This window comes from Paroedura picta, chromosome 4, assembly GCF_049243985.1.
Source record: "Paroedura picta isolate Pp20150507F chromosome 4, Ppicta_v3.0, whole genome shotgun sequence".
Taxonomy (NCBI): Eukaryota; Metazoa; Chordata; class Lepidosauria; order Squamata; family Gekkonidae; genus Paroedura; species Paroedura picta.
In genome coordinates, this window is record NC_135372.1 from 48549213 (window position 1) to 48577068 (window position 27856).

General features: G+C 41.8%; 1 protein-coding gene across 1 annotated transcript; it reads right to left on the reverse strand.

The window, feature by feature from the left end:
- Window positions 1-22: 22 nt before the first annotated feature.
- On the reverse strand, window positions 23-27849 carry ASPM (assembly factor for spindle microtubules). Its single transcript, XM_077332726.1, has 25 exons — window positions 27375-27849; window positions 27094-27243; window positions 25128-26388; window positions 23575-23673; window positions 22052-22198; window positions 20323-20568; window positions 19841-19908; window positions 18466-18607; window positions 18253-18383; window positions 16812-16987; window positions 16577-16722; window positions 16399-16484; window positions 15482-15688; window positions 14840-15044; window positions 14608-14753; window positions 14399-14521; window positions 14167-14301; window positions 9414-13409; window positions 6826-6975; window positions 6406-6576; window positions 5234-5426; window positions 3606-3760; window positions 2446-2622; window positions 370-542; window positions 23-286 (listed from the first exon to the last, which is right to left on the reverse strand). The coding sequence occupies exons 1-25, from the start codon at window positions 27687-27689 to the stop codon at window positions 181-183; spliced, it is 8904 nt and encodes a 2967-aa protein (XP_077188841.1). The 5' UTR covers window positions 27690-27849; the 3' UTR covers window positions 23-180.
- Window positions 27850-27856: the final 7 nt, after the last annotated feature.

Genomic DNA, 27856 nt, shown 5'->3' on the forward strand with positions numbered 1-27856 from the left:
TACAAACAGCTTCAGCCAGCAATGTATTAATGACTTTAAGAACTTTTTAATATATGAGTTTCATACAAAAGATTACAATATAACAAACTATCTATTTTATATACACAGCCATGGGTATTTTACATAGTCATGATCACCACTGAAGTGACTTTTAAAGAAATTAGACACAGCATTGACCCATTAGTAGTAAGAAATTCCAAGTGTATCCATCGCCATTTGAATTGCTTGCAGCGGATCGACAATTTCTTGCATGTTATCTTTTCTTAAAACCCAATCTGGTCTCTGCCTGTGGGGATGGAACAAAAATTCTATAAACAAAGCTGAGAATTTTGAGCGCTACTGTAGACAATCAGAGTTTCATTGCCTTACCTAGAAATTATTTTTGTTCTCGCAGGGGTGGCTAGGACAGAGCAATGTCCATTTCGGAATGCACTTGTCTTCTGCTTGACGAGCGTTCTTTGGACATCCATTTGATGCTTGCGAGAGGTTAGTTTAAACAGGCTCCGAAGGCGAGCAATCACGCGAGGGTTACTTCGGATCTCCTAAAAAGAAAGCCACCATTTTATTGTAGAGGGTAATAGATAAGTAAATGAATAAACGAAAGAAAAATAATTAATTAATGATAAAGAAATAAGAAGAAATGCAAAACCCTAAGGCTGCTTAATTCAATGACATTCAAAAGCAGTGTTTTTCACAAAGTACTTTTTGAAATTCTCTCTCTAGACAACAGTAATCTCTTATTATATGTATACTGTACACAATCAACACAATCATAGAATCATACAATAATAGAGTTGGAAGGTACCTCATGGGTCACCTAGTCCAGCCCCCTGCACTGTGCAGGTCACTCACATCCCAATCACTCATCTACTGTAACCTGCCACCCCTTGGCCTTCACAGAAACAGCCTTTCCGTCAGATGGCTATCTAGCCTCTGTTTAAAAATTTCCAAAGATGGAGAGCCCACCACCTCCAGAGGAAGTCTGTTCCACTGAGAAACCTCTCTGTCAAGAACTTCTTCCAGATGTTTAGATGGAATTTCTTTTGAATTAATTTCATCCCATTTGTTCTGGTCTGTCCCTCTGGGGCAAGAGAGAATAATTCTGCTCCATCCTCCAAATGGCACCCTTTTAAATACTTGAAGATGGTTATCAGATCCCCTCTCAGTCGTCTCCTCTCCAGGCTAAACAGACCAAGCTCCCCCAACCTTTCTTCATATGTCTTGGTCTCCAAACCCCTCACCATCTTTGTTGCCCTCCTCTGGACATGTTCTAGTTTGTCAACATCCCTCTTCAATTGGGGTGCCCAAAACTGAACACAGTACTCCAAGTGAGGCCAAACCAAAGCAGAGTATAGCAGTACCATCACCTCCCGTGATCTGACACGATACTCTATTTGATACAGCCCAAAATCCCATTTGCCTTTTTAGCCACTGAGTCACACTGCTGACCCATTTTCAATGTATGGTCTACTAAGACTCGTAGGTCCTTTTCGCACATGCTACTGTCAAGACCAAGAGCCTCTTGTGGCGCAGAGTGGTAAGGCAGCCGCCTGAAAGCTTTGCCCATGAGGTTGGGAGTTCAATCCCAGCAGCCGGCTCAAGGTTGACTCAGCCTTCCATCCTTCCGAGGTCGGTAAAATGAGTACCCAGCTTGCTGGGGGGTAAACGGTAATGACTGGGGAAGGCACTGGCAAACCACCCCGTATTGAGTCTGCCATGAAAACGCTAGAGGGCGTCACCCCAAGGGTCAGACATGACTCGGTGCTTGCACAGGGGATACCTTTACCTTTACTGTCAAGACCAGTCTCCCCCATCTTATATTGGTGTATTTGGTTTTTCCCACCTAAATGCAGAACTTTACATTTGTCCCTATTGAACTTCATTTTATTCAGTTTAGCCCACTTCTTGAGCCTATCAAGGTCACCTTGTATTCTGTTGCTGTCTTCAGTTGTGTTTGCTACCCCAATATTAGCTCAGGGATGTCAGAATATTCAGAAACCAAGCCCCAGCTTTCTCACCCCACTATCAGTTTTCCGAAGCAAGAGACCACAAAAGCAGAATTAGTGATCCACTTCTAAGGGCAGCATTGAGTTTCAAAACTCTTAAATCTAATCATTCCAGTCTCTCTACTGAAAGGGTACACAAGTTACTGTACACAGTATACATCACTGACTTGTTTTTTTTTGCCAAAGAACTATGTGTGTGTGGCTACAATCCAGAATTTTGATATTTGAGTCTTTGCAGAAATAAAGAATATCATCTTCTGCAACTTGATATTGTCCACAAGAGGAAAAACACTGTACCAGTTGGCTGTGCGCTACCAGCTATACCAGCTTAGTGATGGGTGCTGTGCTGGTTGCTCCCCATGCTTCCCTCATTACTCTAAAAGCCATTAAAGAAGCAAGTCAGCTCTGTGAAATAAGGGAAAAAATGTATCATACTTACAAATGCTCTGGTCGAATCTTTGAAAAGAAGAGCCAACAGGCAGCAGGTCTTGGTAAAAATGCTTCCACTTCTCTCAGAAATTTTGTCACCAGCTCTCTCACGGTACATCTGAAGTAGGTCCAACAATGTATTTACAGAATTTTCTACTGCATAAACAGCTTGAGTTGTCCTTTCATACTGGAAAAGGAGAAACACACTGCTCATTTACAGGACATCCTTAAGAAGCCTCTTTGAGCTATAAAGGCATGACAACTATAGCTGATGGTGTTCAACTATTTGGAATAATTTACAAGCCTTACACGGGACATGTTGATGCTAATCACTTTTACAGTATGAAGATGGAAGAACAAACATGCCCAGTTACTGTTCTCTCCAGGAAAATATTTCCATATGGTGTAAAAAAACATAAGCAAAGGATCACATGGCTCCGTTTTGCTTGTGATTTTAGACAATACCGTAACTTCCAAACATGGTTCACTTAGACCTATGTATCATTAAAAGAGAACACCAGATGTTCACACACTCATGCACATACACTAAAGTGAGCTGTGACTCAAGACAACACATACAACAAATGTTGTTAATATTTAAGGTGCTATTTGACTCTTTTCTACTACTACACACAGACAAAGATTGCTACCCATCTTGATCTAAACACCACCTTGTAAATTTAATCATGTGCTTATATATGAAACCAATACTTAAATGAACAGCTTACCCTGTTTGCTTGGGAAGAATGACTAGAGTTTAGACTAGTAGATCTGATCCCAATATCCAAGGGGAAAATTTTCTAACTTCTTCCAAAACAAAAGGGTTTGATTCAATCTCCAATGGAGATTTTCTTCAGATGAAAGGATTCCCTCCTGTGAAGAATTTTTTTGGGGGTATTGTGGGCTACAGTCAGAAGGGTAAAAAATTCATATTCCGTGGGAGGAAATCCTGCCATGAGCAGAAACACTTTGCTGGATCCAAGCCAATGACTGAACCCTTAAAAAGCTGTTCATATAAATTTTGTTTCACAGTCAAAATAAAATATATAAACTTTACTCCAAAACTGTGGAAAATGTAATGCATGTCACTGTGCTTAAGCACTAACTTGTTCTGAGAAGCAGATGTTTTCCCAATACCATCGAATTATAAAAAACAAACTACAAAATTACCTTTGATAAATTAAGCAGGATTTGAACTGAGTATCTGATAACATCCATACAAGGGACACTGCGATTGCAGCTGCGAATCAAAGTAAAAATAGTGGAGACTGCTTCGGTTTGAGCCATGCTTTCACAGCAAACTGGAGATAATCTGGTTACAACCTCTGGGGAAGGAAAACATCATTATGGTCAGTATACATTTTCAAAGAAGAGGAAGTACGCTAGAAAAATAAATTAGTCACATTATAGATCTAGAGACTCCTTCCTGATATTTGAGCAAGTAATAAAAGCATGATCATGTCCAATATAAATCCAGACAATGTACTTAATGTCTCCCCCCACCTCCCCAACAAAGCCTGTGCTTTTGATCCTAAAGCTACAGCCACACAACATTCCTAACTGTAGCCGTTCTTATACAACATATCTAAACTGAAATGCTGCTGATTCATACTCCCTGTGTTTGGAACAGGAATTTCAGCAGCTTGTTAACATTTACCTTCACTATTACTATCGTGAATTCTTTTTTCAGCACATATTAGGTGACTGAGTTGAAGAACTTATCCTCCCCAGATATAGAGCTGGTCGACACATACAAAGAGCAAAGAATCTACCTACCCTGGGCCCTAAAAATGTGATATAAGCTATTGTAGTTCTCAAATGCTGAGCATCCTGGGAACCACATTACTCAGGTTGCCCTGCATATATAAGGACACATCCAAAACAGCATTTGAAGCATCTGGAAAGTGGGATAAGCGAGGTCTCTGTCCTCGGTCAGCTACCTGTTGCCACAGCGGCAGAGGTCCTGGGAATCAAATAGTGCTCCTGTTATTTTCAGAAGCACCACAGGCTTTCCAAACTGAATCACAAGCTCAGAAGTAATTATTTGGGGGTGGGGAGAGTGGCGGCTTTCCCAAGCGACTTCACGGAGAGGAAGCTGCATGTACAAGAGAATGCCCTGGCACTCCTGACAATAGAGAGATCCAGCCACGCGGCTCAGTAAAATTCACTGCTTTCCTCCATCCTGGAGAACCTTCCTCCAGCTGAAGCACCTCTTCTGTTCAGAGTCACTTCAGCCTTTGCTGAGCGGTGACTGGATCCACCCCACTGTGCTCAAGGATAGGAATTGCAGGCATCCTGCCATCCTTGATCAGTTCCCAACTTGTGACATCAAGCCAGAATGCAAAGTAAGCTTTAGAAGATATCATTCAACCACAAGCTTCATGGAATAAATTTGATCCCCTGTTCCAATTATTTCTTTTGAGAGATTAGTAGCTCCCAAGCTCTGAAAGCTCACTTGCCCAGAAGCCAGCAAAAGCTGCATTAAAAAATGCTCCCTGCACTTTGTTAATGAAATGTGGCTCATAGCTACTGGAAGTCTTCAAGATAACATAGCCACTAACAGGCTCAAAAAGATTCAGATATGTTAAGCTCTTTGCTGCAAATACCATGCTGGTAAGCTCTTGCTAACCAACAATGCTAGGGGGTTAAGAAGTCTTCTGAGCTGGAACAAATGTGTTGGTCTTAAAGTTACCTTTAATGAGAAGCACTTGTACAATTAAAATACCCCAAATCAAAAAGACTGGTTGTTTATATAGATACTATAAGAGACATGACTTTACAAGGTAAGTATTACGAACCCAGGTCTCTTAAAGCTGCCAGGATGTGTGAAAAATATTTGTATTTGAGAAGGTAATCAATGGCAAGTGCAGTTCTATTACACAGCTTCATTTCTTCCTTGCTTTCTTTATTAGCCATCACCAAGCTGTCACGAAGAGCTCTAGTTTGATCAGTATCAGTCTTTTTCCTCCATGAATACCCTCTCCACAAAGCCTAAAAACAAAACCAGAATGAATTATTACGGTTAAAGACCAGCAAAAGAATAAACTAACAAAGGATAATTCAAATATTTGCTCGTGGGAATATTGTCCACGTAATGACCCAATAACTTTTCCAAGTGACCCCCCCCCCCCATCACAGGCAAATGAAATGAAGTTAGATGAAGAAAGTTACAGGCCGGTTGTCTAGTGTAGAGGTAGAAAATCATTTTTGTTGACAAGAGATCGCCTTGGGGAAAACAATGGCAGCAATTGGAGATAAAAAGGCATCTAGGCCCAATCAGCTGTGCAGCACTCAGGAACAGTTGAGTTGGAAGCCTGCCTCAGTAGCTGCTTTGCCCAGATTTTTTTTTTTGGGGGGGGGGTGGACAATCAGTTCTGAGTAGGTGATGGAGCCAGAGTGTGCCCGGACTTGAGAGCCCACCCACCCAGCTCCATCTGCAGTTCAGCACCAGTGGAAGGGAGCTGTCATTCCAATCAGTACCTAACAACTGGCAGAGCTGGTGCCAAGCAATGGGTGAGACAAGGATGCACCAGGACTCAACATTCTGCCTAGAGTGTCATGGTTTAATTAGGTAGACCCTGATGAAGCCTCCGTGTGCTCAGCCCTGACCTCATCTGTCTAGTGGTGAAAGGGACATTCCCCCCAATTAGTTCTGAACAACTAATGAGAAATGAATGACAGCAAACTGGTAGGTTTGCATGGACTGACTGATGACCCATTTTACTGATAAGCTAGATTTAGTTTAGATATAGTTCACAAGATCTTTTCCAGGAGGAAGCTTACCTAGGCTAAACCAAATTTCATATCCAAATATTGAGCCCCAACCTCTAAACACACCCAGCATCATTGTTTATGTTGGACAGCTTTCATTTCTTTATCCAGAGAGCACATAGTACACACAAGTAACAAAATACAAGTTTTAACCATCATTTAGCTCAAAGAGAAGCATTTCTCAAGTATGGTGTTTTACCTGAAATTTAGTAATTCCATTATTAAAGGTCTTTTGGCTCACACTTGTCTGGATTTTGTTTGAACTTGCAGTTTTATGCTTCATCCATTTCCTCACCACTCTCTGAATCTTTATAATTTTCTCACGATACTGCAGGAATTTCCTCCTCTGTACCTTTGCACGATACCACTTCTGTTCAAAACAAACACACAAACACACATCACTACTTTGAGGAACAGAGGATAAAGAACAGATTTTTCACATGGTTGAATCTTTCAGGTGAGCCCCTCTTTTAAGAAGCGTTTAATCAACTATCTACTTGTATGTTTGAGTTTCAGTACAAGAACTTTGGGAATGAGATTTAACAAAACAAACTGAGCATGATTAATACAAATATATATATATATATATAAATCATGCCTTTGTTTCCTGCAAACTAACCTGAATATACAAAACAGAAGCAAGTTGTATCTGCTCATGCTTCCAGAGAAGATGAATTCTGTAAGCCCTCTGAATCCTAATAGCAGAAAGATGATGATATGCACAAGCTGCAAAACGAAGTAGGGAATACTGTCGTTTTTGTTCCACTATCTATAGAAGGAAATAAAATAAACAAGCAATCTGCAAAGATATTCAGACCAGAAAGACAGTTTTAGAACGGCCATTCTACAGTCACATATATGAAAGCTTTGAAAACTTCAGCAGAAACTTTTCTATCACACTGTCTTTCCTGCAGAGTCTACATGAGAAAACTGGGCAGAGGCTTCCTGGGAAAGACCATGCAACACCTAGAAATGTTACCCCTGCAGTAATTAGCAGCCATGGTTTTGGTTAGTGCTGGACTGAGATGTGGGAGTCATAGGCTCACATCCCCAGTGTGTCATGGAAGCCCAGTAAGTGACCTTGGACCAGGAGCTTTCTTATAGGGTAGTTGTTTTGAGGGTAAAATGGAGGAGAGGTGAATGACCCTAATATGCTGCATTGGGTCACCATTGGGCAGAAAAGCAAGGAATAAGGAAAACGTATATGAAATGAGCACTTTGGCTTTTTAAAACCTTTTTAAAACCTTCATAGACCTCACCACACTACCACCACGCTGAACAGACACTAGCCTTGACAGGCAAGGGACAGGTATCCTTACTGTATCTTCCTTTTTTCACCTACCAGGACTAACAGCAGGTTAGAGGGACTATCATGGGAAAACCTCTGTTGTACCAATTCCAATTTAGTTCCTACTTTTTGTTCAAAATTACACTGGATCTTTCACATTACATGGGGTTTGACCCTCAGTAACATGATGCAGAAACCAGAGCTTCAACTGCTGATCATCAGTAGGCAGTGGTGCAACTCCTACAAAGACTGTAAACAAATTGGCTGCCCAGTGTAGGGATTTGCAAGTTTTATTCTTCTCAAAAGGAGGATTTCCATTTTCACCAAGGTTGTATATAACTGGTCATACAAACAGTTGCTCTAAAACTGTTTTTGATTAATATCGCTCCTATAGAAGCCTGAATCATAAACAATAAGTTTGCATAAGAATTAGTATGCTTTTATAGTGAGTTTTAACATTTATCAACTCCAGCTATACTTGAATACTAAAACATTAAAGAAATACTAGGTTATTATGGTGTAGTGGTTAAGAGTGGTGAGCCAGATTTGATTCCCTGCTTCTCCTGTCAGAGCTCTCTCAACCTCACCAACCTCACAGGATGTCTGTTGAGGGGAGAGGAAGGGAAGACGATTGTACGCCGCTTTGAGACTCCTTTGGGCAGTGAAAAGTGGAGCATAAACTCTTCTAATGCTCCCAAATTAATGCTGCCAAAATATATGGATCTGAAGTCATAAATCTATTGAAGGAGGAATTTGAGAGAAAACTATTTTCTTTCATCTGCAACTTTGTGAACAGACCATATCCAAATAGATGTATTCAATGTAACTGACCAAATAATATAATAGCAATGTGTAAGTATGGTTCTATTTTAATGAGAAAGGGCTAGGAAAAACTACGTGCTTGTGAATTTTCTGGAGCTTTAATATATCACAGTTCAATACGTTTGCACAGGCAAATGGTTCTCCAAACATACAGTTGTAAATGCTTCCATTTTGTAGTCTGACTTACTGTTATTGCTTAAAGCAACCGTAATACTCAATGATCCAAGTTAAAAATATGTACAATAGAGTTATCCCTTTCAAAAGGATGTGGTGGAAACAGTAGGGTTAGTTTTACACATAGTGGAGAAACCCTCCAGTTAAGACTTGTTGCTCTAACAAAGAAAGGAAAGCAGAAAACACTGAGATTCCGTAAAGCCTTTTAGAGCTTGATAAATTATTTATAGGGGGTCTACATTTTGTACATGAAGAAAACAAGAGTTGGGAATTTGGCCAGTAGTCACTAGAGTTGTGCGCTTCGGCATCTGAAGCAGCTGTTCCGGACCAAAACAGCCAGTGCCATGGCGCGGGGGGGGGGGGGCTCCGACGCACCAATCAGCGCACACATGCAAGTGCAGAGCTCTGTGCCTGCATGCAGGCGCCAGTTTGCACACCACCACCAGCACCTCCCCTCCCTCCCTGCACCTCAGCTGCTTCATCCTAGAACGTCTGCTTCAGGCACCAAAGCGCACAACCCTAGTAGTAACATATCCGCAGTTACCTAATGACCACAAAATACCTACCTACTTGCTGAAACTATTAAAAGCAATACTCATACAAGTTAAACCTTCTGGCAGCAGCTTTCATTCATACTTCCTAATCAGGACAAGTTTTGTTATGATCTAACCAAGTATCGGTATTTTTAAAATTCCATTAACTTAAACAGATGTTGTTTTGTTTTGTTTCAGATATGGGGGGTGGGGAATAATATGATGGGAAAGCCACAGAGTAATTTTCAGAGTGAGAACACCTAATACCTTTGTTACAAGAGCCCCATAACCATCTATATGCCCAGTTTTTATTTGAACAGTAGGTTTGCCCCCACTGTTATCACAATTATAACAGCCAGTAATTAGCATTGGATTAGTAGGGATAAATACCTGCATTTTTTCTGCACTTTTTATTCTGCAAACCCTTCGACGTTCAAGGAATCCTCTTACAGTCGCTTGAATAACAATGATGCTCCTCAGAGTTCGTAAGTAGGCCTCTCTTTGACGTTGCATGGCCAGGAAAGATCGAAAATACTGCTGTATTACAATAGCAGCTTTCCTGTATTTCTGGTACTGCACTCTGGCTTTCTTTCCCCGGTAGAGAGTCTGTAATGTAATTGCTGCAGTTGTGTATTGAATAATCTTGCTACCCGTAGCCATGTGAAAATAAGGCTGGCTTTTCCTTGCCACGTCAGCTTCGTTTGCCTTTCTGCGTGCCACCATTCCACGATAAGCAGTCTGAATTGTTATCGCAGCCCAGCATAGCTGCTTATGTTTCCGCTGCACGTGCACACAGTCAAGAGACTGGATGACACTTGAAGAGACGTGCATGGCACTCAGCTCTTGCCTGACTCTCATACCTCTGTAGGAGGCCTGAATCACCACTGCAGCCTTCCGAGCCTCCAGGAATACTTTTCGCTGATGTTTCCCTTTTAGGTAAGTTCGGTAGTAATCTTGGATGGTGACAGCAGCACGTCGCAGTCTCTGGTAAGAGAGCCTCGCCCGATGCATTCTAAATTCCGCCTGAATCGCTCTGGCTGCAGAATGCATCTGCCGAACCTTCCTCCGGATTTTAAAGCCTCTACAAAAAGACTGAATGCAAACAGCCGCAGTGCGAAGGCGAAGATATTCTCGGGCTTGCCTCCTAGACAAAATCAGGGCTCTGTACCATCTCTGAAGGGTGGTAGCAGCTGCTTGATAAGCAAGATATTTTCTACGGTCTCTCCACATCTTAAAACTCCTCTGAAGGACGAGAGCAGCATGATGCCTTGGCTCCATCAATGTGCAAGAAGCCATCTGAAGGCCAGCAACAAGACTCTCAACAGAAGCGTGCTGCTGGACCGCAAGCAGGCTCAGTTGACTGGCTCTGAATCTGGTCTGGATGGTTATGGCTGCCCACTGCATTTTCCTGTAGGAACAACGTTGCCTGTGCATGCGGAAGTGACTCTGGATGACTGCTGCAGCAACGTGCTGTTTCTTTAAGGTGCGCCGCGTTTTCATCCCTCTGCAGGCTGCCTGAAGAATTAAAGCAGAGTGGCGCCGGTTCAAGTACAGTTCTCTTGCGTTGGTGGCTTCTTTGTACGCCCTGTAGTGCTGTTGTATTGCGACAGAAGCAAGCTTCACAGTTCTGTAATGGCTACGCGCTGTATGCATTCTGAAAGTTGCTTGGATAATGGTAGCTGCTGCATGCATCTGCTTCACATGTTTCCTGGCCAACGTGCCCCTGAAGGCAGACTGCATGATGATGGCAGATTTGCGGAAGCCAAGATATTTGCTGCGCTGCTGTTTTGCCAGCGCCGTCGCTCGATACCTCCTCTGGATGGTCACAGCAGCTGCCTTAACAGAAATGAAACTTTGCCGCTGAAGAAAAACTCGACATCTCCTTTGAATGGTGGTGGCAGCCGCATGCCGCTTTTTCAAACGGCGCCTTTCTTTCATGCCTCTGAAGGCGGATTGAATTTGGAGGACAGCGATCTTTGTTTGCCTGTATTTGTCCATCTGAACATTTCGCTCTTTGCAACTACGATACCAACGCTGAATCGATTTTGCTGCGGTAACGAACCGCCGGAAAGATGTCCGCTGCTTATGCATTCGATAAAATGACTGAATAGAAACTGCAGACCGGTGCAAAGTTCTTAGCTCTTGTCTAACCTTCATGCCTCTGTATGCGGACTGAAGGACGAGGGAAGCCTCTCTCAACTCTAGATACCTTGCATGCTCCTGTCTTCTTCTGCAAAGAGCTCTGTATCTTACCTGAATTATAGCGGTTGCCAGCTTCATTGCCTGATATCTAGTGTAAACTTGATGCATCTTAAACATGGCTTGGATACAGACAGCGGCATGATGCATGTGCTGAACGTTTCGTCTGGTTCTCACACCTCTGTAAACTGCCTGGATTTTAACCGTCGCTTCCTTTAATGCAAGGTACTCCTGCCTTTGAGAGTGTGCTAGGAGAACAGCACGGTACCATCTTTGAATGGAGACAGCAGCCAGCCTCAAACGTTTGAACTTTGCTAGGGTGATGTGCATCTTATAGCAGGACTGTAAGACTACTGCAGCTTGATGTTGTCTTTTGATTTGCTGTCTCACCACACTCCCTCTCCAAGCTGCCTGGAGCTGTATGACACGGGCACGGAGCAGAATATATGCCCGTCGCTGTTCTCTACCGGAAATTAGAGCTCGGTAACGCCGCTGTAGTGTTAGAGCAGCATTCCTTGCCATCGTAAACTTTTTCAGAGCTTTATACTTCCTGTAGGCGGACTGGATGACAGTCACAGCAGCACGTTGCTCCTGAATCTGTTTCCTTACTAGCCAGCCACGGGAAGCTGCCTGCAAGGCAATAATGGCTGCTTTAGTCCTTAAGAAACTTTGTCGGATTTTGGATGCTGTTCTGAAAGCCCTATACCGTCTCTGAATCATGAGGGAAGCTTTAAGCATGGCTCGGTATTTCATTCTTGCAGCATGAGCCCTAAAAGCTGCCTGGATCTTGAGAGCAGCTTCATTTTCAAGCTGAAGGGTTTTCCGCAGTCTATAACCCCTGCAGGCTGCCTGTAAACAGACAGTTGCCTTTTTGAGTTGCAGGAAGACCTGCCTCTGATGGCTTCCCACTCTGTAGGCACGATAGTGCACCTGAATAACAGCAGAAGCTCTACGCAGGCTCCGATAGCGTTGCCTCTCTCTCTTCATCCTGTATTGGGCCTGAAGTACTATCACAGCCTCCTGTCTTCTCCGCACCCATTTTCTAGCATGATTTCCTCGTACAACAGCTTGGACTTTTACACAAGTTTGTCTAAGTTTTGTGTAGTCTTCTCTCACCTGAAAGGCATGCTTCTGGGAACGGTACCTCCTCTGGACATATATGGCTGCTTCTCTTAATGCACAGTAACGTTTACGTGCTTGCCTCATCTTTATAAACGCCTGAATTTTCATAGCAGCACGCTTCAAGTTTAGAAATCTTTTCTGGGCAACGTAAGCACGAAAGTAAGACTGAATTTTTATTACACATTTCAGCACGCTGACCCTCATTCTTGCTTGCTTTGCTCTAAATGCAGATTGCAAAATGACAGCAGCACAGCATAATTTCTGGTAAGAAGTGACTGCTTTTTTAAAAGCTCTGTAAGCTCTGTATCTGGCCTGAATAAGGGAGGCGGCATCTTTAATTGCTCGGTATTTTCTGAGCTGCTGTTGCTTTCTCACATGGGACTGCACCACAATAACAGAGCGTTTAACCCAGAGAAACCTCCTCCTCTCTTGTCTCATTCTCCAAAATGACTGAATGATGCAAACAGCTCTCACCTGCCTTAATAATATGCGAGCTTTCATTCCCCTAAAAGCAGATTGAAGAACTATTATTGCTGCACGTTTCTGCAGATACATTTGTCTTCCGTTTTTCCCCAGTCTGTACGCTCTATAATACTTCTGAATAGCCAACACACCTGCTTTCTTCTGCTTGTAAACAAATTTAGCTAGGATGCATCTGAGCCAGGCTTGTATCTTGATGACACTTTGCCTAACATGCAAGTAGCTACTTCGGTCTCTGATCATCCTGTACCATGACTGTATTACAACAGCAGCTCTAGATTTTTTTGCCAGTTCTGTCTCTAGCAGCAGCAGCTCAGCTTCCATTTTCTGCTTCATTCTGCGACCTTTCCAGCTTCGAAATGCAGACTGAATCACCAATGTTGATGCCTTCACAGTCTGGTAATTTTGGTAATCCTTCTTTGCCCTCAATGAAGCACGCCAATGCCTTTGAATGGTGACAGCAGCCCAGAGAACTTTGTTATAAGCAGCACGTGAAAGCAACATTCTTATCCTTGCTTGAATGAGGATTGTATTATACCGCAGCTGCAGATACTTTCTTCTGGTACAATATCCTCGCCAGTATTTCTGGGGGGGCAAACATAAGAGTTATCAATTATTTTCGTTTAAACATGTTTTTAATATCAAATGATAGATTGTTATTAAGATGGCCTAATATACAACTCTGAATCAATTTCTGGGATGTGGGCATTTTAAAAAATTCTTTTTTAATAATACCAGAAAGGTAGGACCAAGCCCCATCATTTCACTTACTTTATAATTCCACACCATTCCAAAGGTAGGACACTTTTCAATACACTTCTTGGATTTAATATTCAAACCTCTATGATTCTTTATTAGTATGTTAATTTGGACACATGAACTAAATTCCTGATTAAAAAATAATTCCCAGCATCCAACAATTGTCTTGCAGGCTATTAATTCCACATCTGTAACAAAAATGCTGTCCTTTAGATATCAGACCGGAGTCCAAAAGTAATTCATATCAACATATATCTAGAATAAGACAGAATCTGACTCCAAAGAGTATTTATTACTGAAACAGCCCAGAAAATAAGAAAACTATTTGCCCAAGCGAAAGTACATCTCCAGCACAGTTTATACATGCTGGACAGCTGGTCTCGCCTTCAGGTATTCTGCAATGCAAAACCATATCATGCCTCTGGAGGGCAATTTGTAGGTCCACTATACACCAAAAGCAAGATTCTGGTCTTTTTTCTGCATTAGCTTCTTGTTCCTTCCCACCAGTGAGTCAGCACTCGGTTAATATCTTACCAGGGCATTAAGAACAATTAGCACCAAATGCTTTCATGTTCAGAATTACCTGAATTACTATAGAGGACACTCTTTCAGCTTCTTCTTTTTTTGCATTTTTAATTTGCTCAAGTTCCCTCTGTGCCAAATACCTTCTCCAGTGTTTCTGAATTACAATGGTTGCATCCAAGGTTTGCTTGAGGTTCTAATAAGAGAGAAAATCTCATAGTAAACTGAACCATACCATCTTCTTCCTACAGAGTCAATTTCTGCTGCTACTTTAAGGCAAAATGCAAAAGTACCTGAGCAAGTTTTTTCTTCAGCCTGTGTTTCCTCCATGCAGACTGAATAAGTCGAGCTGCTCGGATCTCGTTACAAAGATCCAGAAGCCGTGAACACAGAAATGAAACGTAGGTGATAACCACCTTGAGAAGAGAGCAGAAATATACAGGCACTTAATATTTTTACAATGGAAAGAAGTGTTGATGAATTTCAAACATGTACTCATTACCTTCTCATCAGGTATTGTGTTAGACATATCTACATGGTGAACCATAGCTGGAACACCACCAAGGTCAGAAATGGCAGCGTTAATCAGCTGGAAGTTTTTTTTTTCATTGTCAAGGAGCTCTTTATAGAGTGTTGAAGTGGTCACAGCTGCATTGGGAGGGAAAAGGGTTGTATTGGTTAAATCAGATAAAAGAGGCATCACATTTCTTAGATGCAATGTTTAACAAACTTACCTTGGCCAAAAGTTCCATTCAGCAGACTGAGAGAATCATCTGATTCAGAAGAAAAATTGAGTGCCAGTGTACCACTTTTGGTGCATTCTACTGTTTGGGTTGTACGCTGACAAATGGCTTCCAAGGGTACATAACATGGATGGTAATGATGAATCAAGTAACACAATACTCTTCCATCTGAGAAGGATACTGTGAAGTTTTCCACCTGGTTTAAAAACAGAATTATTAAAAGTTTTTATTGCTGCAAATCATATTTCAGCTCCCAACAATTATGATTCACTTAGGCCTCACAATGCCCACCTTCCAGTGCATCCCCCCCCCCCAAAGAAATATTTAGAAGGAAAAATGCCTCATTAAATATTAGACTGGATATTTTGCCCTCCTATTTTTACAGATAACTTGCCCCAGGATATTTAGAATAACTTCAGCAAATGAACACATTTTAGGAGCATGACCAACGTTCGAATAAGGTTTTATTTTGTGTGTATCTTGCAGCCTGATTACTGCAACAAATACTGCAACAAAACTATCAAGCCTATCAAGTTACAATAGTGTAACTAAAATAAAATGGAAAGCTACCCAAACTGGAGAATAAATGAAAACTGAACCATACAATAGTTTAGAGAAAACAAAATTATTTACCTGGAGGCCATAAAAAACGCAGACAGCATTCACCCAGTCCATCAGCAGCTTTACATTTTCATTGCCGCTCTCAGATGAATAAAAGCTGCTGCTGTCTTTTCTCACTTTGAGAGTTACAGAACATTCCATCTTTACTCTTGTGTCATGCAAGTTCTTTAAAAAATCTATTTCGTCTTTTAACTGATGCAGATCAAGAAAAACGTTCACCTAAGCACAACAAAGCATTTTTTAAAGATTAAACTATAGTGCGTGCAAAAAATGGTAAAGAACATTGTTTACATAAGTTACTAAATGTTTGTTCTTTATGGATGTTAAAATTAGATCCTTGGAAAACCTATAAAAGTCTGATAAATGTTCAGGAAAGGCACCTTTTCCCTGAACATCAGTTAGGGGGCTCTGAACTGGCTCAAGTTTGTGCCCATCCCTATTTAAGACGACCAACATTGTTCCCTGCTATAAGAACTGTTTGTACATGCAGCACTGCTAGTAAAAATTGGAACAGCTGAGAAATAAAAAATGTTATGGAAGTTTGGGGTAACAGCCATTTTATTTGCACTCGACCAGGGAGGAAACAAGCCAATACAAGATTGAGAACTTTTTTGCACCAGTACAAGCATATTGTATGCATAAGCTTAAATTTACCTTTTTAAAAGTAATGGTGGCATTCTGAGGCTGTTTCAACTGTACTGTTATTTTAATAACTAACTACTTTTCAGGTAAACCTCTTGTGATTTGCCATAAGTCATACACGGCATATTACATTTCATAGCAGATTTGCTAGGCAACAGATACCTTATGACACTGGTCTTGGGTTCTATGGACAAACTGCTCTATGTGACATTATATGAAGTTCTGTAGAAAGGTCTGCTCCACAGACTCAAATGCCATAAACTACCCATATTCTAACTAGGCAGTACCTGAAAAGCAAAAATGGTTTTCCACAGCAATGCAAGTGTTTTCTCTCTATGCCGGTCGACAATATCCTTGGCATCAATTCCTGAACCTATAAAACCAAATAATCTGGTTAACGATTCTCAGCATCCACACCGTTGTCTTTTATAAATACTCATTCAAGTACAGCTTTTCAACTCTTACCGTATTCATCTTTCAACTGAATTCCATGGTCTTTTAATACCTGAAGGGCAAGATTAACATTATGCATCTTCTGAAGTCTGCTTATTGCTGGAACTCTTAACTTCTTTGAAAGATTCCAGTTTTTTGAAAGAAGCTCCAATGTTCTTCTGAAAAAGGCAAGGGTTTCATGTGAAAACAAACTTTCTTCAAACACATTCCTTTTGTAACGTAGGAAAACCAAAACTCCACAACTTACACAAGACGAATGCCGCACTGCAAATCTGTGGCTAGATTGACTACAGCAAAATCAAACTCATCCAGTGGAGTCTGCATGTGATTCACTGGTAAGCCCAGGAAGCCAAGGTGACGAGAAAGATCACCTTCTCCGCTTAAAAAATCTCGGGAAAATGCCAATAATATCTCTCTGCTGGACTACAATAAAGTAAGAAATTAGATGTTATACATCCAACCAGTTCATGATAATGAAAAACTAACTATTAGAAATCTCCCTTGTAATGGTCAAAGTCCACCACCACTAAAACAGATTAATGAGTTCAACTAACATACAAATAGAAGCTGCTGCAAAATAGCCTACTGCCGTTTGTACAGATTTAGAAGAAGAGTTGGTTCTTATATGCTGCTTTTCTCTTCCCGAAGTAGTCACAAAGCAGCTTACATTCACCTTCTCTTTCTTCTCCTCACAACAGACACCCTGTGTGGTGGGTGAGGCTGAGAGAGCCCTGATATCACTGCTCAGTCAGAACAGCTTCATCAGTGCTGTGGCGAGCCCAAGGTCACCTAACTGCCTGCATGTGGAAGAGCGCAGAATCAAACCTGGCTCACCAGATTAGAAGTCCATGTTCCTAACCGCTACACCAAGCTGGCTCTGACCATTTTTTGTCAAGTGTCCTATGCTATACAAGAACAACCTGCAATCATGTAAAGTTTACCCAAACATGTTTCAGAGGATTTTAAAAGAAATAATAAATCCAACATTTGCTACGAGTATAATCAATCCATTTAAGTCACTGGAAGACTCAACAAAATTATATACAAATGCAAGTTTCGCGTTGGCATTTGGAAAGGCAAATCCTTATCCATTGTTCTCCCCTTATATATTTGTGAAATAGCCCTGGGGGTGGAGACAGTCCGGCTGCCTGAGTTGGAATAGGGCCAATCAGGATGCGGACAGCTTTGCTGGCCGCACCCTGACTGGCTCTCCACCTCCCATCCTCCCTCCTTGTCCGCTCGCAGGAAGGGAAGATTCCCTTCCCTGGGCCACGGTAAGTGATTGCTGCAGCCCAGGGAGCCTGACACAGGACGATAGGGCCCTGCAAAGCTCGTTCTTATGAACGGGTTTTGCAGCAAGTACAACAAATGAAAAATGTAATTCTTACAAGCAGGCATTTACCCATTGCAAGAAAACATAATATATATAACGTATGAACAATTTCAAATGTTTCTGGAAATTATGAAAATAAAATTGAACTCCTATATAAATAGACTTGTATGTGATGAGAGGCTAGCTCCTTCATTGTTTGGAAAGTATGGGCTACTTGGGCTTTCTGGAAGTTCAACACTTAATTTCTTTTCTCACCTATACCACAAGTAAATCTTGAAATAGTTATAAAAATTCTGGAAGGCACAAGAAAATAGAATTACACACCTCCAAAAAATCAAAGACTCAGTCTGAGTACCTTAAATCCTGCATTCTTGCAGAAGAGGCAAGGGTCATGATCAATAATTCTGGATGATTTGGCATGATCAAGAAAGCAAACCAACAGAAGTAGTTTTTTCAGTGTAAATTTGGACAGCGCTTCTTCATGACCTACAAATATAACATTAATTTTACAAAGAGATGCATTTCCAACTAGAAAGAGATTTCAAAAGGTGAAAAGAAAAATAGTTACCCTCTCGATAAAGATGAGGCACAGTCGGGTGCCTATATTCAGCAGCAATATCTGGATTCCACAATAAGCGAGTGAGTATAAACACCGCCAATCCTGTTACATCACCATTATTCTCCAAGGCTATCAGTTCACCATAGACAGTCTGTTAAAAAAGGCAAATCATTCTTATTCAAATAACTGAATTGGACCAATATAATCCAGGCTCTTCCACAACTGCAACAGACTTATCAAAAATAAATTAATATACAATTATATAAGGGCTAATGCTCAGATGTCCAAATATAGCACAAATCCTTAAGCAGCTGAAGCAAATCCCCAGACATAGTTATCATACATTTTGACTCCTGTCCAATTCTTAAGGAGTGCAAAATTCATATGGGGAGCAGAGCCACTTTGCTTCATTCTAATGCTCTGTTCTTCAATTTCTTACCATGCCCAGCTATGAATCTCAACTGAATTCCTGTTTGCTACAACTGCATCAAGCATGAGAAGGAAACCCATAAAAACCTCCCAAGACTATTCCAAGTGTTCAAGGTATCTCACAAGGAGCTCAGACCCTTGCACGGGAAGGATACCTGTTTGTAATCTACAGGTGACTTCACGCATCATGCACATGAGCTTTCATGCCTAGGCTGCTTGGAATGGGGGGGGGGGCACACACTGACACATACAGAAAGGAAAAGGTGGTAGTTACACTGATAGGAGGCAAACACAGAGGAAGGAAGAGTTGAAGGAAGCTCAAATATTCAGCACAAGCTGGTGCTGTGGAAAGATGCTGCTGCAGCTTCTTTCCAGTATTTGCACGTGAGCTGTGCCTGCACACAAAAGCTCATACCTTGAATCAAACTTTATTGGTCTTAAAGGTGCCACTGGACTCCAAATTTTGTCCTGCTGCTTCAGACCAACACAGCTTCCCACTTGAGTCTGTTTGCATGTGAGCTGTCACTGCTGTCTGCATCCCTGCCCCTGGTCCCACATGGACTAGAAGTGGCAGTGATGCATCAAACATCAATTGCACTCTAAGAATTAGCTGGTGCTTACGAAGACAGGACAGCACTTTTAACCTGATGTTACATAAGCATATTATCGTTATATAATATATATGGTTAACAACCCTCAAGATAAAATAGGGAAAAGGTTGAGACCACAGAACATGGAAGGCATGCAGAGGTTATGCCATCAGCCCAGTTCACCAGGCCTGCAGGATCAGGCAAGAGCAGTCCAAAGGACTTGACCACCAAACTCCACTCCACTCAATCCAGGCTAAAAAGGACAGTAATGCACCAAATCAACTCAGCCAAGTTTCTATGTGAGTGTGGGTCCACACAATATGTTGCCCAGAACACCCTTAAACTTCAGAAGAGCACAAACGTACCTCCAAGCCTATGCGCAGCCACAGCGGGTTGTAGCATAAAAGCCAGTTGAGGACTTTCTGCCGTTGTCCTATAAAATGGAAAGAACAAGCAAACTGAAAGCTGCAATTCATCCTGAATAAAAACGACTTAAGATGCAGACGTGATGGTGGAAAATGCTGTCAAGTCACAGCTAACTTAAAGTGATCTCATCAGGTTTTCAGGGCAAGCGATATTCAGAGGTGGTTTGCCACTGCTTGCCTCTGCATGGCAAAGTTGGGTTTTCTTCGTGGTCTCCCATCCAAATACTAACTGGGGCTGACCCAACTTAGCTTCCAAGATCTCATGAGATCAGGCTAGCCTGGGCCATCTGTGTAAGCAAAGCCTCAAGCTATTTCAAATCTATGCAGAATGGGCACAAGAACACTTGCCATTTGTTCTACAGCACCTGAATATCAATTATCTATCTAACCAAAAATCTAGATCTGGAACATCACTTTCTCACCAATATCCTTCCATAGATGTCGGTCCTTCCGGACTAGCAAGCGTTTGGCTTCAATTTCAACCTCCAGCCTTTTTATTGCTTTCACCATTGCATTGCAGGTAAACAAACGGCACGCTGAGCGACGGAGTCTGTTCAATTTGCACCGAGCAGAATATGCTCTTAATGAAACTTCCTCTTTAGTTGGTGCTTTTGAAACACTGGATTTGTGATGAGATTCTATTCCCAAAATAAGTGATGCTGCATTGACTGAAGAAGGATAAGGATAACATGTTAAGTTCCTGCATTAAGATGATGCTTCCCTGTAGCCTATGACGTTGGACCCATTGGCCTAAATTATCTGAAGCCACCTGCTTCACAGTTTTTCTGACTATATCTACTAAAACTGTGGTTCTCAACCTTCCTAATGCTGCGACCCTTTAATACAGTTCCTCATGTTGGGGGGATCCCCAACCATTAAATTATGCAAGTGTTCTTTCACAGAAATTAAACCGAAACTGACCAAAGGCGTGAAGATCCATTGTTCATGATTGTATATAAATTGGCTTTTTTTCCCTCAGGGTTTTCAGTTCAGTTCTGCCTCTTGTCCCACCATGCCCATTTCATTCTTTTCTGAACACTCTATCTCTATCTATCCCGCAAGGCTGTTGTGTGGATGGTGCCCCCCCCCGGCCAAGCTGCTTGCCTTGACATGAGCCCAGTGAAAGGGTCATTCGACCCCCAAAGGGGTCCCAACCCCCAGGTTGAGAACCACTGTACTAGAGCCACACCTACTTTCAAGTAGATGTTGAAGATGCATGATTGGATTATTCTATTCTATGATGAAAACTGACTAAACAGCCTCTTTACCCCATGTCAACAATAATTATGGCACCATTATTATTTCACATTTTAAACAGCATGTTATGTCATCTAGACTCACAAAAGTTAAATGCAAGACACTGTGGGGGTTCCAATCAGAGGGCTAGTTGCACTACAAAGATTTACATTTCAAATAAGTGAAAACTAGTTGTGCTGTTATGAAAACCTAAGACAGTATAAAGCTATCATTAATTATTTAGCTTTAACTCTGGGCAATTCTTAACTTTTTAATTCTTCTTTTAAAAAATAAACATAGATTTGTCTAGAGTTGCAGAGAATAGATGCCTTGCAACTGCTCTGAAAAGGAGCAGCCATAAAAGATTACACAGTAGTTATATGGGACAGAGAAGAATGAACAGGACAATAAAAATTATAGATTTTTCAAGTAAGTTATGGTCCTATGGAAGTACAGGTGCTGCTCAATTGTCTTAAATTATCTTTCAGATTAAAACACATCTACACACACAGAGGCTAGTTTAAATGAAATAGAAGCAGAGTTGTTGTTCGTACCCTACTCTTCACTATCCGAAGGAGTCTCAAATCACCTTTTCTTTCTCTCCCAACAACAGACAGAGATAGGTGGGACTGAAAGAGCTCTGACAGAACTGCTCTGCGAGAACAGCTCTAACAGAACTTTGGCCAAGGTCAACCAGCTGCAGTGGAGGAGTGGGGAATCAAGCCCGGCTCTCCAAATTAGGAGCCATAATTCTTAATCACTATACCGAATGTGCTGTTGTGTTATATTTTAAATAGATTATGCTTAGTTTGTAAAACAGGCTTATAATGTAGACACTATATTGCAGCAATTTAGCACAAATCCAGACATAAATGCAAGCCTTCTGAAATACTGAGAGATCTGGAGCATATTTACCATGTGAAGTATCTGTTTTCACTGTGAAGTCATCAGGCGTAAGTACAAAATTCAACCACCACGTAAAACCACGCTGCTGTTTCTCTTTCCAGCGCTCATCATAAAACATATTCTTTGCCACAAAAGGCATTGGATGCCTAGGAAGACCTTGTAAAATAATTTCCAAATATATATATATTTTAAAATCTCTGAAATGCTGAGACGTGCCCCCCCATACTAAACAAATAGCATAAAAGTATTTAACTAAATGGAAACTGCAGCTAAAAACAGTAGATGTAATATGATCAACACACAATTTCTAATTCTATGCACACATTCAAATGAGCTCATGCTCATTTGGAGGAAACAAACTTTGTCCACACTTATGGAGATATAGCTGCTAATAAGGACTGACCCTGTGTATGTACTAAGTGCACTGACACAGGTGTGCCTTCAACCGGAGATCTTGTTCTTGCACGGCTCTCAACTGCATAAAAAATCCTATATGCACCATTTCAAGGAAGCAGAGCCAGTTCCAAGTCTTAACTGAATCTGCAAGGTCAGCAGCAGCCTAGCCACAATTCACACAATTTTTTAAAAATAAAAGCTCTCTAACATATGTGCCATAATCATTTTTTCCTAGGGCACCATTGTCATCCTTTACCATAATACTGCTAACTTGTTTTTACACTAAATCTTTTAGTTCACCTACAAACCCATGCATCCTTGTCCAAAAGACCTGCACTTTCCTGAATTTCTACTAATCTTTGCTACAGTCTCTTTCTCTCTCACACACACACACAGACACACTTTATATACTACAAGCCCTTTTGGAAAGCCTCCCATCTATAAACTTGATCTGTTTGCAGAAGGCTTCGATCCCAAAATACATGATTCCAATTATAATTCAATATCCAATATCTACTAGCCTGGTCTGTTAGGCTTTTAGAGAGTAATGGAGTGTCGAGAAGGGTTCTAACCACTATCACTCTGGTAAACAATTATTGCAAGTTATTGTATTGTTTCTGAATAACACTGGCCATACATAAATGATATTAAGTCCACCATATTTTAAAAATTTAATTTTCTTACTACAAATTTGATAGTTCCTATTTTTAGCTCTTTTTTTCCCTTTTATTCCAACTGATGATACAGAATTAAGACAATGTTTAGATGCCTTTAACAAGTATATTTGTTATTTGTTCAAATACTTTAAATTATAATATACAAACTATACATCTAATTTTATATAATTCATTTATACTCTTGCTTTGCTCTCCAATGGGGATCTCCCATACAGCTTACATCACTCTCCTCTCCTCCATGTCCTTATGTCTTGTTATGTTTTACATTAGTGACATACATTTACAGCCAATAAAAAAATTGTTTAGCGATTCCCTGCCCCTAAAACATCTAGCCCCCCCCCAAAAACCTGTTATTTCAAAATTTCAGGAAATTTTACATCTTTAAGAAAGGAGAATAAATGTTAACTACTAAGAAGCTTTTATTTTCCTCCAAGAAGAGCAAGAACAATGTATTTCTACCTGTTTTTAATGGTTTCACAAAGGTCAGCTGAGATTGTGCAACTGGAACTAAGTTTTTAGAAGTTTTTCTAGCAGTCCTTGATTTCTGAGATGAGAAACCTGAAAATAAAATCAAAATTATTGTCCAGAATAGCAGAAAAGCAGTAAAGGACAAGACATACTAGTGATCAGCACAAAAAGAGTCACTGCTTTGCTACTATATACACCTGCTCACAAGAGCCTCTTGTGGCGCAGAGTGGTAAGGCAGCCGCCTGAAAGCTTTGCCCATGAGGTTGGGAGTTCAATCCCAGCAGCCGGCTCAAGGTTGACTCAGGCTTCCATCCTTCTGAGGTCGGTAAAATGAGTACCCAGCTTGCTGGGGGGTAAACGGTAATGACTGGGGAAGGCACTGGCAAACCACCCCGTATTGAGTCTGCCATGAAAACGCTAGAGGGCGTCACCCCAAGGGTCAGACATGACTCGGTGCTTGCACAGGGGATACCTTTACACCTGCTCACAAACTCCGCAGGTATAGCCAGCGTGAACCAAGAAGCCAGAGCATTCCTCCACACAGGTGTAATCATATGGAGAAATTTGGAAATCAAGTGACATGGAGTTTAAGTCAATTTATGCATATGGGCTTAATTCAGGCAGGACTCTTTTCACATGCATACATGCAGACAGATTTCAAGCACATATATCTAATCATGAAGCCATTAAGGAAACTAAAATTTTCTGTTCAGCAGCAGGAGGAGCTGGAAAGTCAGTCAAAGCTGATAAAAGGGAGTCCAGATTGAAGTTGCTATCTTGGAATTCAAAAAGAAGGTTGGGTTCAAGAGCAGTGCCAAGCTTCAAATCTGATCCAACTGATGAGGACAGGAATTGCTTCAGCTAATCAATACATCATGTCAATTATGATAATCGCTTATTAGAAGAGTTAGTTTTTATATACCCTGCTTTTCACTACCTTAAGGAATTTCAAAGCGACTTACAATCACCTTCCCTTCCTCTCCCCACAACAGACACACTGTGAAGTAGATGGCAGAGTGTTCTGACACGGTGGCTCTGTGACAACAGCTCTATCAGGACTGTGACTAGCCCAAGGTCACCCAGACAGCTGCATGTGGAAGAGCAGGGAATCAAACCTGACTCTCCATATTAGAAGCCACCACTCTTAACCACTACACCATGCTGGCTCTCTTAGAACTCTGATCCACCTATACCTGAAAAAAGATGCATAGCTGTATATCACCATCATCACACACTATAATCCTGGATGATATTTCTTGCTAAAGACAGGCAACAAAATGCAAGTACTGAGCTTAATTAAAACACATTTCACTCAGTTTTGAGTTTAACTTGAAATGCTGCTGTTGTTCTCAGACAACAATGTTGCTGAGAGATGCCAAATTTAAGTCCTATACTTGAGTGGTTATTAAACAAACGGATACTACAGTACTGTATTATGTGCTATACATCATAGGTGTTAAATACTTAATTCTAACAGCATGCAAGAGAATGTATTCCTTTATATTGGCATATTAATTTTAAAAAAGAGAGAAAAAGTTAATTACCAACTCGCTTTTTCTGATTTTTTTCCTCTCCATTTGCAGATTTGGGAACTGATGTTTTCAGATCTGTTTCTTTCGTGTTTAACTCACAGGACACTAGCAGTTTTTTTGTCTCAAAATTATCCATGGATTCTCTACCTCTGTTAATCTCTTCACAAAATTCTGTGCTTTTTCTTTTACGATTACGTGAAGATGCTTCCATACAAGGTTTTTCAGCTCTATCAACTCCACCTGACAAAGATTCTATAACAGGGAGATTTGGCAGCCTTTCTATTTGACTACCTTCAGGAACTTTATACACACACTGCTGTATAGCATTAGAGAGGCATTTTCTAGATTTTGATTTCGGCATTTGTGTTCCTTCAACGGGACCTTGTTTACTTTTGATAACAGTACTGGAAAGCAGTGGTCGTTTGGGAGGTTCTTGTTTTTGCAACTGACACATCCGATGCTTAGCCATGTGAGTCGAAAAACTGAGATTTTGCTCACATTCTTCATAGTGAAATACTGCTAGTTCTCCCTCATTTGTGGCATTAAAGGCTCCGATTTGAGATGGAGTTTCCGCTGAAAAAGTTATAGTTTGCAACGTTTTTTTCTCCTGTTTTGGGGGGAAAGACCTTGAAATACAAGGCCCCAATCTTGAAGGTAATAAAGGTTTACACACTTCTGAGACTGGCTCAATAGCTATTTGATTCTCTTTTAAAAACTGATCAGGTGAGAGAATTGGCGCAGGACCTTCCTGTGCAGGCAAGGAATCCGGGCTTAACGTTCTCTCTGAAGTAATACATGGCCTTCTCAGCTGCTCTCGGGTGCCAAATGAATTTGCGCTCTGTGTTTCCACAGGCTGAACAACACGCGCCTTTTCCAGTTTTGTCTCCAAAAGATAATCACACATTGGCATAACAGTGAAGGTCTCTTTTATACCCTTTGATAAAGCATCACAGTCAATTGTCTCAACAACTGAATATGTAGTTGATGTCCTCATGGATAGGGGGGTGCAAGTAACATTCTGGTTTTCTTGCAGGATGGGACTAATAGGAGACAAAGACACTTTATTTTCTAAAATTATTAGAGAATCTCCTTTAGGTGAAGTGCTACATCTGCTCTCTTCCAAGTTTTCGCAGCATTGGAGAGGACTTCTAATTCCATCTGTTTTTTTCGATATTTGAAAAGTTTTGTTCACATTTTTAATGTTGGACTGTCCTTTCTTATATTGTGGTTGCTGTGCTGGTGTTCTCTTCCTCATTGCTTCCCAAAGACTTCTCTGAAAGTGACAAACATATAAGCCATGATTATTACACATATATTAAAAAGCCCCAAAGAGTTCTTTGGCATTTACGTTATCTTAACATATACAAACAGCCTGTAATAACTTTGCAATACTGAGCAATATTTTCAGCAATACATCCCCTCTGAGTAAAATACAGCAGAGTGCAACCTGTGACAATAAACAAAAAACAGGCAATAATTAGAATTAATGTAGTCACTGCATCTAATGAAAAATCAAAATTCTAACATCATTAAGATCCAGGGTAGCATATCAGCCAGCTAGTAGGGCAGGGGTTTTGGGGACCCTCTCAGACCCAAATATTGTCAGAGGACTTGGCTCTGCCATATATTATCTTATCTTTCTATCTTTCTATCTATCTATCTATCTACCACATAAAGCAGTTTTCCGGTTAACAATAACAGAACTATATTAAACCACAGGAACACTTTGCAAGCCAAAGCCTGACCACAGCCTATCAGTAAATAAAAGGATTGTTTTAGCATAATTGCCTTCACCATTGAGTTGGATCGCATGATATGGCCAAAGTAAGTGTACTGGACTTTTGTGATTTTGCCTACCAATGATATACAAACTTTATGTGTGTAGCATTTCCTTCTTTATGACTTCTGCTGTCCATGAAACCCGATACCTGGGATACCAGACACCAAAAGGCAAGACAAAAGCGTTTCATTGGCCCACCTTCTTCTTCTTCCTCACAGGTTGCTCAGCACTGCCCAGCAAAACGGCCTGATGCTTCACAACGTCATTGACGACAAACGTGATGAGTTCCCGGACTCTGCCCTCCTCCAGCGGCGTCCACGCGATCGAAAGGCACACTCGCTCTCCAGGCTGCGATGGGAACAAACCAGACCCCCGACAGGGAGGACGTGAGCAGGTCACGCGCGCCCCGCGGCTCGCCCCTGCCCCACAGAACACGGAGCCGCCCCACTCGTCGGCCTTGCCACGCGTCTGGCCGGTACCTGAAGGAGACAGCTGAGCGCCTCTACGGCGAAGCCCTTCGAGGCGGGCGGCGGGCGGCAGACGGCCAAGACGAGGGGCTCCTCATTGGGATTCTCCAGGGCCAGGCGGCGCGTGCGCGAGGTGCCCACGCGGACGGCGCCGAAGCTCAGGAAAGGCGGCCGGGAGAAATGGCTGAGCCTCAGCACCGCCGGGTCGGCGTCGTCGTCCTCCCCCCTCTCGCCGGCCCCGATGGCCCAGCGCCGCCGCCGCCGCCCGGAAGGGCTCAGCAGCTCCCCAAGGACGGCCGCCTCCGCGCTCAGCCTCTCCGCAGCCATCGAGTCCCGCGCAGGGCGCCTCGGAGACCAACCGGGCTCGCCGCCTCCTCCAGTCACTCAGTCCCCACAGCAGCCACAAACCCCACCGACGCAGAGATGCTCTGCCAAACCGCCGCGGCACCGTTCAAACGCGAGCCCGCAGCCAATCCGAACGCGGCGCCTGCCGA